Source organism: Ahaetulla prasina, chromosome 4 (assembly GCF_028640845.1).
Source record: "Ahaetulla prasina isolate Xishuangbanna chromosome 4, ASM2864084v1, whole genome shotgun sequence".
Taxonomy (NCBI): domain Eukaryota; kingdom Metazoa; phylum Chordata; class Lepidosauria; order Squamata; family Colubridae; genus Ahaetulla; species Ahaetulla prasina.
Window position 1 is genome coordinate 21,533,491 of NC_080542.1, and position 15,029 is coordinate 21,548,519.

General features: G+C 40.2%; 1 protein-coding gene across 1 annotated transcript in view; it reads left to right on the plus strand.

The window, feature by feature from the left end:
- The window catches only part of MVP (major vault protein), a 47,022-nt gene that overhangs the window by 14,227 nt on the left and 17,766 nt on the right, over positions 1–15,029 (plus strand). Inside the window, exons 9-10 of the mRNA XM_058181486.1 lie at positions 98–256; positions 11,113–11,351. Coding sequence (XP_058037469.1) covers positions 98–256; positions 11,113–11,351 — 398 coding nt within the window. The remainder of the gene's footprint in view (positions 1–97; positions 257–11,112; positions 11,352–15,029) is intronic.

Genomic DNA, 15,029 nt, shown 5'->3' on the forward strand with positions numbered 1-15,029 from the left:
GTTCCTGAGTCTCCGTTGGCCAGGGAGGAAGGATGGATAGATTCCTACAGGTGGATGTGACACTTCTTCTCTTCCTCTTACTTGGTCTCTTATCCAGGATGACGAGGACATTCTACGCAAGCCAGGTGACCGCTGGCTGATCAGAGGCCCTCTGGAGTATATACCACCTGCGGAGGTCGAAGTGCTAGAGCAACGTCACGCTATTCCCCTGGCTGAGAATGAAGGCATTTATGTCCGGGATATTAAAACAGGGAAGGTGAGTGGAATAGATCTAGCAGTGGTTACCGAAGAAGAACATCAATCCTTAGAAATGCAGACTTTTAGAGGTCAATTTTAGCCAAAGGACTGCAGTCCTCTAATGTGGTTTATTACATTATTTATTAACTGCTCTATAGACAAAGCTCAAACTCAAATTCCTTTCCTGGCAAAAGGAAATCACAGTGATGTGAAAAGGATGTGTTTCTCCTTCAGCATTGGTTATTGTTTTCAATCCTCTTCCAAAATAAACCAATGTGCAAGAACTTGGTTTGTCATGCCTCCCGCCTCTTATATTCTTCCTCTGGGCATTGGCCACTATTGCAAGGTCAAATGTTACAGACATAAGTTTTTCATACTTATAACCGTTGCAGCATCTCAACAGTCATGTGAACTAAATTTTGATGTTTGGCAACTGACTCATGATGGTTGCAGAGTCCCAGGGTCATGTGATCTTCTTTTGTGACCTTCTGACAAGCCAAGTCAATGGGGAAGGGCAGGTTCACTTAACAGCTATGTTACTAACTTAACAACCGCAGTCATTCATTTAACAACACTGGCAAAAAAACATCATAAAATGTGGCAAAATTCACTTAACAACCATCTCGCATAGCAGCAGAAATGTTGGGCTCAATTGTGGTGGTAAATTGTGGACTTCCTGTAACTAAAAGTATAACAGGAAGTGGGGAGATTGTTTCTGTGGTTCTCACCTTTTGGTAACAGTAATTCACTGGCTGCTGTTACATGAGAAACTTGGAATGCTAGCTTAGGTGGGTGATATGAAAATGATTGAGGGAGTTCTTGGCATGTAATTTCAGAGGTTGCTCTCAAGTCTGTAACCTTCATTTCCCCTGCTATCTGGCATTTGTGGCCTGTTTTAGAGGGGACAGATGTGATGGATTGTGTCTTCGAAGGTGGTTTGATGGACTAGAGTGAAGTCTTTGTTTTCCAAGAAGGAGGGAACACATTTGGGGCGTGGGGGAGGGCAAGAAACAATACAGCTTGGGGCTGACATTGGAGACAGAGGAAGAGATTTAGAATAGCCACTCCTTAGGGTATATCTTTTAGTGTGAGAGTAGAACTGGTTTAGCAGGATTCTGTCAATATGGTATAAAGAATTGAACTTGGGCTGGATAGTCCTTGGGCTGGGCCAGACAATGAGGTCCTAAGAGTTCTGTAGCTTAGATGACTATGAGTTGTCTTCTATATGACTTCTTCCCTACATTCACCTTTTTTTTTCCTGTTTATACCAGTATTTCTCAACTTCTTTAAGGTGTATAAAGTTTAATCTCCACAATTGTCTAGCCTGGAGTGTTGAGAAACACTGATTTATAAAGAAGGAGGAAGATCTGGAATTCCCCCATTTGGTCAGTTTGAGATTTGCACCAGAGTCTGTGCAGCATGCTGGGGCATAGACTCCAAAATGGGTCCCCCACATGGGACCCAGGACACATTTTAGGAAGAAGTTTGAGGTCTAAAGAATGACATTGTGCCTCCTTTCTCCCCAAAAAAAGCCCCTCTCAGAAATGCACACACGAAAATCAAATAAAATTATGAGCTACAGGTTGTCCTTGACATTTATTTATTTATTTATTTATTTATTTATTTATTTATTTATTTATTTATTTATTTTGTCACAACAATATATATAAGTATCATACAAAAAAGATTGTATAGTGTATAAACATATGTATGAGTAAATATTAGAGGAATAAGCATATATATATATATATATATATAAGAAGGAGAAAAAGAAAAACAATAGGACAGGAACGGTAGGCACGTTTGTGCTCTTATACACGCCCCTTATGGTCCTCTTAGGAATGGGGTGAGGTCAATAGTAGAAAGTTTTTGGTTAAAGCTTTTGGGATTATGGGAAGAGACCACAGAGTCAAGTATTCCAAGCACTGATGATTCTGTTAGAGAAGTCATATTTTCTGCAATCTAGATTAAAGAGGTTGACATTAACTTTAAATCTATTGATTGCTCTTGTATTATTGCAATTAAAGCTGAAGTAGTCTTTAACAGGAAGGACATTACAATAGATGATTCTATGAGTTAAACTTAGGTCTTGTCGAAGGCGACGGAGTTCCAAGTTTTCTAAGCCTAGGATTTCAAGTCTGGTGGGATAAGGTATTTTGTTGTTTTCAGAGGAATGGAGAACTCTTCTTGTAAAATATTTCTGGACACGTTCAATTGTATTGATGTCAGAAATGTGGTGAGGGTTCCAGACAGGCGGGCTGTATTCTAGAATTGGTCTAGCAAATGTTTTATATGCTCTGGTTAGTAGTGTAGTGTTTTTGGAAAAGAAGCTACACAAGATTAGATTTACAACTCTTAGAGCCTTTTTTGCTATGTAGTTGCAGTGGGCTTTGGCACTTAGATCATTTGATATGAAAACTCCAAGGTCTTTAATAGGGTGGGGGTCGGGACGACTTCCGGTATCCGGCGGCAACGGACATCTGGAGGTGCCTCTCCTGCCTCCAGTGTCCGAATCCGGCCGCCTCCGAGGCCCTTAGGGGCCAGGTGTTCCGAAAAGGACACCTGCCGCACGGACGGCTCGCCAGGGGTCTCCCAGCCGACATACAGGACTGGGGGGACCGATGCTGGCGCGTCCTAGGCTCGGAGGGGTTCGGAGGCCTCAGGCCGCGGCCATTATTTTGGTCGTCGCCTGGGCCGCTGTGCCCGGTGACACCGGGGCTTTGGATTTATAATTGCAGCAGCCTGGTGGCGAACAGGGAACGGAGAAGAATTGAGGAAGGGAGAAGGGAAGGAGATATCGGCAAATGTGGGTGGAGTGCTCCGGAGTGCGGGGGGGTATCTCTCCCCTGCGTCTGGAAGGAGCACGAATCACTTTGGAGAGAGGAGAACTTAAAATAACAAGATTACGGTTTTGTGGAGCTCTGGAGAAGAGGTGATGGAGAAATTTAGGAGGGAGGGTTTGAGGCCCCCCTCCCTCTGGGGAACAATGGTGGCGTCCAGCTTCCGCCTTCACTATGAGAATCTTGATGACATCACTTCCCTTCGGCTTCCTGGTTGACTAACTGTACTCTGGACTCGTTGCTCCTGTGAGTGCCCCCTGGTGGATCCGGAGGAAATTACAAGGATACTGTGCTTGCCTGAGGATTTTAAAAAATTTTTTTTAAATGGCAAAAGGTCAGAGACCAACTGCTGGAGAAATGGAGAGAATTTTGGAAAAGTTATCTAATATGGACAAGAAACTGGATGAAATAAGAGCAGAAATTGTGACTATCCAAAAGGATTTAAAGGACACTCAACAAGTCTCAGCAGAAAACAAGCAGAAAGTGGAAGGTCTGGAGGGAGAGATGCGGGCAGTGCAGAAAAGAGAGGAGACGACAGGCAATGCTGTGCTTGGACTACAGATGGATAAAATGTCTTATTTCCTTAGGTTTCAAAATCTGGAAGAAGTGGACCAAGAAGACTTGAGAGATGTTGTGACTAAACTGTTGGGAGAATTTCTTGGGAGAGGTGTTGACTTTATGAATTGGGATGTGGATCGAGCTTATAGAGTTAATTCAAAATATGCACGCACGCATGCAGTTCCTAGAGAGGTTCATGTCAAATTTGTGAGAAGAGAGACAAGAGATGAAATTCTTAGAAAACATAGGAGTGGGGCACTGACTTATAGGGGCAGGGAGATAGCCATTCTGAGGCAGATTCCCAGACAGGTACGTGAAATGAGAAAGAAATATTACTTTTTGTCAAGCAAATTGTACCAGAAGGGAGTAGGCTTCAGATGGCTGATGCCAGAGGGATTGATGATTTTCCGGGAGGGCATTACGAAAAAAATTAGTACAATTGCGGAGGCTGCGGCCTACGTGGAGGAACACAAAGCCCTCCTGGAATTAGATGACCCAGGAGTTGAAGAAGGGGAGGTTATAGACCATGGGGAGGAGGCGGCTGCCGCTGTTGCGGCCCTGGAGTTGGGTCAGGCTGAACCCAGAGTTCTGAGATCCAAAACTAGGAAGTGACAATGATATTTGGTATTGTGTTGGTTTTCCTTATTCTCCTTTGTATGATATTCTGATTATTCTTGACCCTTCTTTATTGCGTATGTAAGATTGATAAACTTAGCTACTTCGTATCACCTGCTTGCCATATGGCTGTTGTATGTGTTTAAAATTTTGAGTAAAATTCTTATCTTGTATAAGAAAAATGAAAATTTACCATACCTGATATGTATTTGTATAAACCTTTTTTGACCAATAAAAACTTTTTGGATAAAAAAAAAAAAAAAAAAATAGGGTGGGGGTCATCTGTAAGGTAATGTCCATCAAGTATGTACTCAGTGTTTGGGTTCTTTTTTCCAATATGTAAGACTGAGCATTTGCTGGTTGAGATTTGGAGTTGCCAAGTTTTAGACCAAGTGGTTAGATGGTCAAGGTCTTTTTGAATGGTAGATGTATTGTCTGTGGTGTTAAATAGTTTGACATCGTCAGCAAAGAGAACACAATTACTTGAGATATGGTCACAAAGATCATTTATGTATAGTATGAAGAGTGTTGGTCCAAGAATGCTGCCTTGAGGAACGCCACTCTTGACAGGAACAGGATTTGATAGAGCATTGCCAATTTTGACCACTTGTCTGTTAGACACAAAAGCAGATATCCATTTGTGAAGGGGTCCTGAAATGCCATAGGATTTTAGTTTTAGGAGAAGTTTATTATGTACTACTGAGTCAAAAGCTTTGCAGAAGTCTATGTAGATTGCATCTATTGTTTTGCCTTGATCAAGATTTGTAGTCCATATGTTTTTACAATGGAGAAGTTGTAAGTTGCATGATAATTTTTTCCTGAAACCAAATTGTTTATTAGAGAGTAGGTTGTTTGTTTCTAAGTGTGAGGTGATGGATTGGTTGATGATTGATTCCATGACTTTGCAGGTGACGTAGCACAGAGAGATTGGTCTGTAATTTTCGACTAAGCTGGGGTTTCCTTTTTTGAAGATTGGGATGACTGTGGCTAGTGACCAAAGTTTAGGAAGGGAACTGGTAGTGAAAGCTTTATCAAAGATTATGCTTAGGGGCTCTGCTATATTAGTGGAAAGTTTTTTTAAGAAGTATGCATATAGTCCATCGGGTCCAATAGATAGCAATGGTTTCAAATTATGGAGAGCTTTTCCAACATTATCTTCTGTGAAATCTATATGTGTTAAGTCGTCATACTCATTGCTGGTACATTTTGGGAATGTCGGATATGAGTCATCGCTGTTAACAAAAACTGAGCCAAAGAATATGTTGAAGAGGTTTGCTTTAACTGTTTCGTCATTGCATTCTTTGCTGTTAGAATCTTTTAGTGGTGGGATGGATCTTGAGTCTTTAAGTTAATTGTTGACAAAATTATAAAAGGCATGATTGTAATTTGTGCACAGAAGGTCCTCTTCTTGCTTGGTGTGGTAATTTGTGCATTCAGTTTTTATTTGGTTGCATATATTCCTGTAGCGGTTTTTGAAGTTTGCTACATAGCCTTTTTTGTTTCTTCTCCAGAGGGATTTTTTTTTATTGAAGCTTTTTTATTGATATGGGTAGTTTGCTTTTCCTGATCTTGGTGGTCGTTTGTGGTACTTATAGTTTAATGACTCTATTAATTTCAAGTGGGAAAACTCTATAATGGTCTTGAGCAGTTATACAGGTTGTGAACAGATTTTGCCAGTCCAGAAATGAGAGATCGTTTTTTATAAGGTCATAGTTGGCTTTTTTGAAGCTGTAGTTAGGAATACTATTGTTATGACGATTTAAGTAAGGACGTATATTGAGACGAAAGTCAATCATGCAGTGGTCACTGTTGGAAAAAGGTTCTTTAATTTGTAGTCCATAAATTGAGTTTGGGTTGTTGTAGAAGATGAGATCAAGGCAATTGTTGAGTCTTGTATTGTTAGTTACAAGTTGTTCAAGACCTAGGTTTGTAACAGCGTTGTATAGTGTAGTATGGATTGGATCAGTTGTACATTCATTAGTTATCCAGTTAATGAGAGGTAGATTTAGGTCACCCAGGAAGATGAGAGGATATGGGCAAGACGTAGCCATGTTAGCAGTGAGGTTAACATATTTGCGTGAGTAATGTCGTAGTCAGGGACTCTGTAACATAGTAAGAATCGAAGAGTGGTGTTAAGGGATAGGTCGCATACAATAGTTTCAGGAAGAGAGAGTTTATGTGCAACTTGAATGTTTTTTAGGTTCAGTGACTTTTTGTAAAAGATAGGCACTCCACCACCTCTTCCGTTATCATGATCTGATCGATAAACCTGATATTCTTTGTTTGTAACAATGGAGTCAGGAAGGGATGAGTTCAGCCATGTTTCACAAATAAATATGATATCAAATGTACCACTGTTTAACAAAAGGATAAATTCAGGTAATTTGTTAACAATGCTTCTTACATTTATCAATTTGCATTTGAGATCTGTAGTGATTGGTGTTGAAGAAGTAAGGGGCATGCATACCTAGTTTTGGATGTTGGTTGGTTGGGGGTTGTGTACAACAGGTGGTTGTATATGTGGTTGGATGGGTGAGTGGATGTTTTGTGAGGTGAGTGTTTGGATGTTGGGTACTTGACTGTTTGTTGAGATGTTTGGTTGGATGGTAGGTTGGATGGTTGGTTGGATGGCTGTTTTGGTGGCTGGTTGGATGGATTGTTGGATGGCTGTTTGTTGGGTGGCTGGCTGGATGGCTGTTTGGGTGGCTGGTTGGATGGCTGTTTGGAAGGCTGGTTGGAAGGTTTGTTGGATGGCTGTTTGGATGGCTGTTTGGAAGGCTGTTTGAAAGGTTTGTTGGATGGCTGTTTGGATGGCTGTTTGGATGGCTGGTTGGTTGGATGGCTGGTTGGTTGGTTGGTTGGTTGGTTGGTAGGGTGATGGGGGGTTTGGAGGTGATTTTTTGATTGTAGGTTTTATTTTTTATGCAATCGGCATGGTAGTCGATGTATAGGTTGGATTCACCATTGTCTTGTCTTCTTTTAAGTTCTGTGCGAAGTTCACGAGAACGTATCCATTGTAGAAAGGATAGATCAGGATGTGATCTAAGTTTACTGTAGGCAGGGTTTGTTTTAGCAATTGAGTTTATAGTATAAATGAACTTACGTTTGCTGTCCTCATTTATGCATGTGACTCTACAAAATCTTGGTGCTGTTAATCCATCACTGTTTTTATATTCTGGTCCATCTCTGGAGACAGCAATTATTTCACTTGGGGAGATGGTTGATGAGTTATAATTTCCAATGATGTTGTGAATCTTATTGATATCAGGTTCGTTAGTGTTTTCTAGTCCAAATAATATTACATTATTTATTTTTTGTCCTCTCTCCATGGCATCTCTGATTAGTTGGTTAGTAGTTATTTGTTGTCTAGGTTGTGTTGTAGGTTGTGTATTATGTAATGGCAGTTGAGTTGGGAAGAGATTTAGATCATTTGAGTTTTCATTTTTTAATGTTGTAATTTGTTTTATCAGGTTTGGGAAACTTTGTTCAATAACTGTTAGAATTTTTTTTTCTAACTTTTGTTCAATAGCTTGTATTCTTTTTTCTAGGTTTTGTTCAATAGCTAGTAATCTTTTATCTAAGTTTTGTTCAATAGCTATTATTCTTGTTTCTAAGTTTTTATCAGCGTCAATGGTTGATCTGTTGGATTTTCTGGCTGGCATGATGATATTTTTGAGTTTTTATGTAATTAGTATTAAAGTAATATCTTTCTTATTTCTTTTGTTTTATTTCACACTCTTTCCAATTTTAGATTGAAGAAGTTTCTCTCACTTAATCAATTTTCCTTGGTTTTTATCTCTCTCTCTTTTACTTTCACTGACAATCACTATGGCAATCACTATGGTAATGGTGAAGATTCGGCGGGAAATTTAAAATGATGAGACTGGGCAGTTGAAGAAGCCTCTCTAGCGTGGTCACAATGGTGGGAACTTCAAAAAGCTGGCGGAGATTGGAGTCTCCTCGGAATTCACCAGCTACAGCAGAGCAGGGCAGGGGCTTTATCTCCAGCAGAAGGAATTGGATGAATATTTGAGCTTCCAGCAATGATGTCCAGCGGCAACGGCAGACCTGGCGGACCAAACCTCGACAACGGCAGTGGCAGACCCGGCAATCTAGGTGGCTGACTCGACCTCGGCAGTCCCAGCTACGACGGGTGCCTCGGCTATGGTGGCGGCGGGCGCCTCGGTCCCGGTGGCGGCGGGCGCCTTGGTCATGGTGGCAGTGGGCGCTTCGGTCTCGGCGATTGCGGGCGCCTCGGTCCTGGCGGTGGTGGGCACTTTGGTCCCGCCGGCAGCCGCCGCCTCGATTCCCGCTGCAGCTGCGGTGGCCGCTTCGGTCTCGGTGACGGCGGCCACCTCGGTCACGGCAGCGGTGGCCGCCTCGATTCCAGCGGCGGCGGTGGATTCGGCCGATTTCAAGGTTTCAAGCCTCGGGGACTGCTCTCCTCAAGAGCTTTTGCTCTTTTACAGAGAGCGTTCCTCCGGGGCAACCTTGCTGGTCACCATGTTAAAGTGTCTTTGTGACTTACAACCATTCATTTCATGACCATTCAAAATTACAACAGCACTGAAAAAAAAAAGACACACAATTGTTGTTCACATTCGTAAAATGGTTTTTTACAGCCATTGCAGTATCCCCATGGTCACGTGATCAAAATTCAGGCACTGGCAACTGGCATGTATTTATGACAGTTGCGCTGTTCCGGAGTCTCATGACCACCATTTATAACCTTCTCAGCAGGCTTCCAACAAGCAAAGTCAATGGGGGAAGCCGGGTTCACTTAACCACAATATGATTCACTTAATTGTAGTGGTTTGTTTATATGATAGCAGGCTTCCAATATCTCCAAGGTTTCCACAAAGAAGAGGGAGTCAAGCTATTCTCCAAAGTACCTGAGGGGAAGACAAGAAGCAATGGGTGGAAACTAATCAAGGAGTGATCCAACCTAGAACTAAGGAGAAATTTCCTGACAGTTAGGACAATCAGTAAGTGGAACAACTTGCTTCTAGAAGTTGGGAATGCTCCAACACTGGAGGTTTTTAAGAAAAGACTGGACAACTATTTGTCTGAAATGTTTAGGATTTCCTTCTTGAGCTGGGGGTTGGACTAGAAGACCCCCAAGGCCCTTTCCAACTCTGTTATTTTGTTATTCTAGGTCATAAAATGAGGAAAAACATACTTAACAACTGCCTTGCTTAGCTATGGAAATTTGGGGCTCAATTTTGGTTGTAAGTCAAGAACTACCAGTATTAAGGTGTTAAAAGACTGATATGCCATCAACAATGCCACCATGGTTTCTATTTCAGTATATTTGAATGATTGTAAATTTATTTTTGCATATCCATTTACAGGCAAAGGATGAGTGTCTTTAGTTCCATTTTTGAAATATTCTAATAGCACTTCTCCTTCTTCTCCTCTTCCTCCTCCTCCTTCTCCTATTTGAAAAAACCAAAATCCAGGAAGCAAATAATGCTCTGGTACTTCTGATTTGCAGAAAAATAATTTATCATTAATCTCCATTAAACCTGAAATGAAAGTAATAAAGGTCCAGAGCCTGCAAAAAGGAACCTTTCACAGAAGGCTAGAAAGAAATCTTCCAAGCAATTGCTTGAAAATAAGCATTGTAAAAGAGTCTTGACAATGGAGAAAGGCCGCTCTGGGTATTATTATCTTAAGTGCTGTTCAAAATCTTATTTGTAATCTTGCTTCTTCACTGAAGAAAAGACTCTTTTACAATGCTTATTTTCAAGCAATTGCTTGGAAGATTTCTTTCTAGCCTTCTGTGAAAGGTTCCTTTTTGCAGGCTCTGGACTTTTATTACTTTCATTTCAGGTTTCTGTGTTACCTTGATAGAATAGCAGAGTTGGAAGGGACCTTGGAGATCTTCTAGTCCAACACACTGCTCAGGGAGGGAATCCTATACCATTTCAGACAAATGGTTGTCTAATCTCTTCTTAAAAATATCCAGTTTCTCGAGGCAAGTCATTCCACTGATCAATTACATTAACGAACTGTCAGGAAATTTCTCCTTAGTTCTAGGTTGGTTCTCTTCTCGTTTCCTTAACTTAGTGCTGACTCTCGGCAACCACATAGATAAATCTTCTCTAGCTATTCCGAAGGGCCGGAATAGCTCAGGTTGTAAGAAGCCTGTTATTAGAACACAGCAGCCTGCAATTACTGCAGGTTCAAGCCCGGCCCAAGGTTGACTCAGCCTTCCATCCTTTATAAGGTAGGTAAAATGAGGACCCAGATTGTTGTGGGGGCAATAAGTTGACTTTGTAAAAAATATACAAATAGAATGAGACTATTGCCTTATACACTGTAAGCCGCCCTGAGTCTTCGGAGAAGGGCGGGGTATAAATGTAAATTAATAAAAAAAAAATTCTCCAGCCTTGAGTCTTCCAACAGTCCACCGCAATTGTCCATTCACCTTGCTGCTGGTTATCCTCTTCATTATCCTCCTTCCTCCTTTCTCAGCATTATGGGCTTCTTAAGGAAATGGGATCTTTACATAACTTCTCCAAAATACAGTGATCTAAGTCTGGTCATTTGTGCTTTTGAGTGAGAACAATAATTTGTTTTATCATCCCTTTGTTTGCTTTTGAGGCTATCCTTAGAAATCTTCTCCAGCACCGAAGTCCAAAAGAGTCAATACATTTCTTGAAAATCCAACTTTCACTTCCATATTGCTACAGGGAAAATAGTTTGTAACATGGAGACATCCTCGTTCTTTCAAAGCTATAAACAGAGACCTCCTTTTCGTAACCCTTCTGAAATAAAGGAGATTGCCCAGGAAATTCTACTAAATTTATGGGGACGTTATGTATTCTTATGTTTCCTATCATTGTTCATTCTCTTCCAGATTCGAGCTGTGATTGGCCACTCTTACATGCTGTCTCAGGATGAGGAACTGTGGGAGAAACACCTGCCTGGCCACGTGGAGGATTTGTTGACTACCGGCAGGGATCCAGTTCTCGATCGTTCCAAAGACAGCTCAGACAAGGATGTTGTGTTGCCACGTGATAAGACACGGACTGTGTCTTACCGCGTCCCCCATAATGCGGCTGTGCAAGTTTACGACTACAAGGAGCGTAAATCCAGGTGAGAAAATTCGTCTACAGGTAGCCCTTGACTGCCCACAACTGAGCCCGAAATTTCTGTCGTTAAGCAAGGCAGTTGTTAAGTGAGTTGCACCTCATTTTATGATCTGCTGCCACAGTTATTAAGTGAATCGTGCGGTCCCTATGTGAATCTAGCTTCCCCCATTTGACTTGGCCTGTTGGGAAGCTGGGAAAGTTACAAATGGTGATCACATGACTCCGGAACAGTGCAACGGTCATAAATACATGCCAGTTGCCAAGTGCCAACCAAGGGATGCTGCAAAGGTTGTAAATGTGAAAACTGGTCAGAGGTCATTTTTTTTCAGTGCCGTTATAACTTTGAACGGTCACTAAGTTAATGGTTATAAGTTAAAGACTACCTGTACTCTATCTGAGCCAGACTAGGGCTGGCACATTCTTAAGAATTGGCTTTCATGGCCCATTATTGTTGCCTCTCTACCTTTTATTTTTATTTTTTTTATTTAATTTTGTCATAACAGTATACATAAACATTGTCAAAAGTAAAAAACATATCATGAAGAAAATATATATATATATAAGTAAAGAATATGCATTAGCTATATTAATTTGATATAATAAAGGGAACAATAGGACAGGAACGGTAGGTACTTTTGTGCTCTTATGCACGCCCCTTATAGTCCTCTTATGAATGGGGTGAGGTCAACAGTAGACAGTTTTTGGTTGAAGATTTTGGGATTTTGAGTAGAGACTATGGAGTCAGGTAATGAATTCCAAGCATTAACAACTCTGTTGCAGAAGTCATATTTTCTGCAATCAAGTTTGAAGTGGTTGACATTAAGCTTGAATCTATTTTTTGCTCTTGTAATATTGCGATTGAAGCTGAAGTAGTCATTTACAGGAAGGATATTGCAATAGATGATTTTATGTGTTAAAACACAGGTCATGTCAAAGTCGACGGAGTTCTACGTTTTCTAATCCCAGTATTTCAAGTCTAGTGGTATAAGGTATTTTGTTGTTTTCGGAGGAGTGAAGAACTCTTCTAGTAAAATATTTCTGGACGCGTTCTATTGTATTTATGTCAGAGATGTGCTGTGGGTTCCAGACTGATGAGCTGTAAACTTGTGGGAATGCTGCTGGCACTCACAACTGGGCTCAGGAAATGATGTTTGCAAGTTCCAATGGTTCCTGACAAATAGGTTTGACTGCTGTTGGAAAGTGGATTCTTTCTCTTTTGTGATATTGTATTTTTCATTTATTTTCTGTCTTTTATTCAAGAAGTATAAGATAACATATAGTACTTGTAATATAATACTACCTTCTGGCCTTTTTCCATATACCGTACATGTGGGATTTAATTTTGTGATGGCTAGCCCAGATAACCCAGTTAATTTCACCCAGTATTAATAGCCACATTATTGCATTTCACTGCAAGGTCTTCGTGGTTTTCCCCCCCCTCTAATTTAATTATTAGCAGTATATTTCAATAAAGATACCAATTTATGCTCTCAGTTCTGCAACTTTAACATGCAAAATTAAAGGTAAGAGAGCCTTTTAAAGGTTTAATAAAGGGCTGCCATATCTTTAACAAAATCTCTTCAGAAATTCAGCCTCTTGTGTTTCTTCCTGTTCAGTAATCCTGAGAAGTGGATATGTTCAGGTCTCTGATTCCCTCCTTTTTCTCCCTACATTTTACTAAATTAGTACTCTTTTTCTGAAAGAATACAGATGCTCTTAATGCTGTTAGGAAGTTAATATAATTATATTAAGTTGAGAATGGATTTATTATAATAGTCCCAGGGGATCAGAAAGAATAAAATTTAATTTACTGGTTAGAAGGAAATGATATTGACTGAGTTCTTCAGCAAATGAGATGTGAAATATAAAAATAAGCATTGCAAAAGAACTTTCGCCTCAGAGAAGATTTCATGCCATGTTAAATTGTTGGGTACCTGAGTTTGGTGTGAACTGATAAGAAAGAGACCATTGAATTTGAGAAAGGCGCTTTTACTATTGCAAAGGGAGGAGGTTTTTTTGCCCTTCTGAAAATACAAATTGCTAAGTAATTCAGGCAAAGCAAAATTACTTTTTTGCGTACAGGGTGGGTGGGGTGTCAAGTTTTTTCACAGGGTACAGAAATGGATAAAATACATGCATTTGGTATATGTGATATGTTAGAAAGCAAGTAATCAGAGGTGTGACCAGCGTTGCGGCGGAACGGTCGGTCGCCCTGATAGCTCCGGGGTGACCACCGAGATTCCCCCTGGAATGGGGGTCCATCACGGACCATAGCTACCCTGAAGGGGCAGTGAAGAATGGGGGAGCTGCCGGGGCTGGCGGGGAGGCAGCAAACTCCCTGCAGCCCCAGTCTTTTCCCCCCGACCCACCGGGGAGGAATGGCAGCCAACATCAGCTGCCCCAAAGCCACAAGGATCGCGCAGGAGAGGAAGCACAATTTTTTGAAAGAGATACCGAAGCCGGGTGAGTGATCATCAGCTCACGGGAGGCATGGAAAACAAATTTACCAAAAGCAGGTTAAGAAAAAAACATGAATAATGGCTAATTGAAACAGGAAAAGTAAACGGAAGGAAACAATTAAAGAAAATTAGATTCACCTAAAACCTGGAATGAGAGTCTGGAACCTATCTAAAGGGTTTTAATTAATTTTGGATATTTTTCAAATTAAATATTTCAATTGCAGCTGATTTTGGACAACTTTAAAAGTTTTTATTGGCTAATTAACTTTGGACAGTTTTAAAAGATGGGAGGGGAATGGGAAAGGAAGGTGGAAAAAATTGGATTTGATTATGATTTTAAAGTTTTAAAAATGGACGTAGATTGATTTCATCTTATCCTCCCCACTTTGCACAAGTTTGACTATAAAGGATTACAGTGTAACTAACCATGGGACTGAAAGAAAGTTATAAATTCTAACAATTTGAAACAAAGGAAACTTGGCTTCAAAATGGCTACTGTACTATTTTGCCTAACTATACTATAAAAGGGACAAAGGATCGTGGCTTTAAATTGGAAAGAAAAAGAAAAAGAAAAAGCAGATTGGATTAGGACTTTAAAAATGCTTTAATGGATGGTGGGTTTTTTTCTTTGATTTTTTTATAAAATTTTGAACATAAAGGGTTCAAAATTAAACTGAAACAAAGGAGTTTGCTACTTTATCATTTTGCTACAGTATAACGGTTGACACCTAAAGGCAGAAGAAAGAAGGCAGAAATAAATGATTTGACCTTAAAAGGGATTTTGTTAACTGTGGATGGCAACTACAGTGTAAAGATTGACACTTAAAGGCAGAAAAAGAAATGCAGAAGCAAGAAATTGAAATGATCTGAAATAAAAGACTTGATGATAACTGGGGACTGTAATTGTTATAAAGGCTGATACTTAAAGAATTAGAACAATCCCCAAGGAACGACTTTTTCATTTTAAATTTAAATAGAATAATAAGGAGAAAGTTGTTTTTGATGTTTTGAAACTTTAAAAATACCTGTTACTTATGTTTTGTAACTATACTAAATAATGATTTTAGAGGAGAGGAAGATAGCAGGAACTGAGTAGTCTTGACCTTAGGACTACTCCCACAAAGATGGATAGGTTGATGTGATCGCACAACCGCCCTAAGAAAGGATGTTAAAAGGCTGTCTGTAGATTCATACTAAAGGTTTTTAAAGATTTATGTAAAATA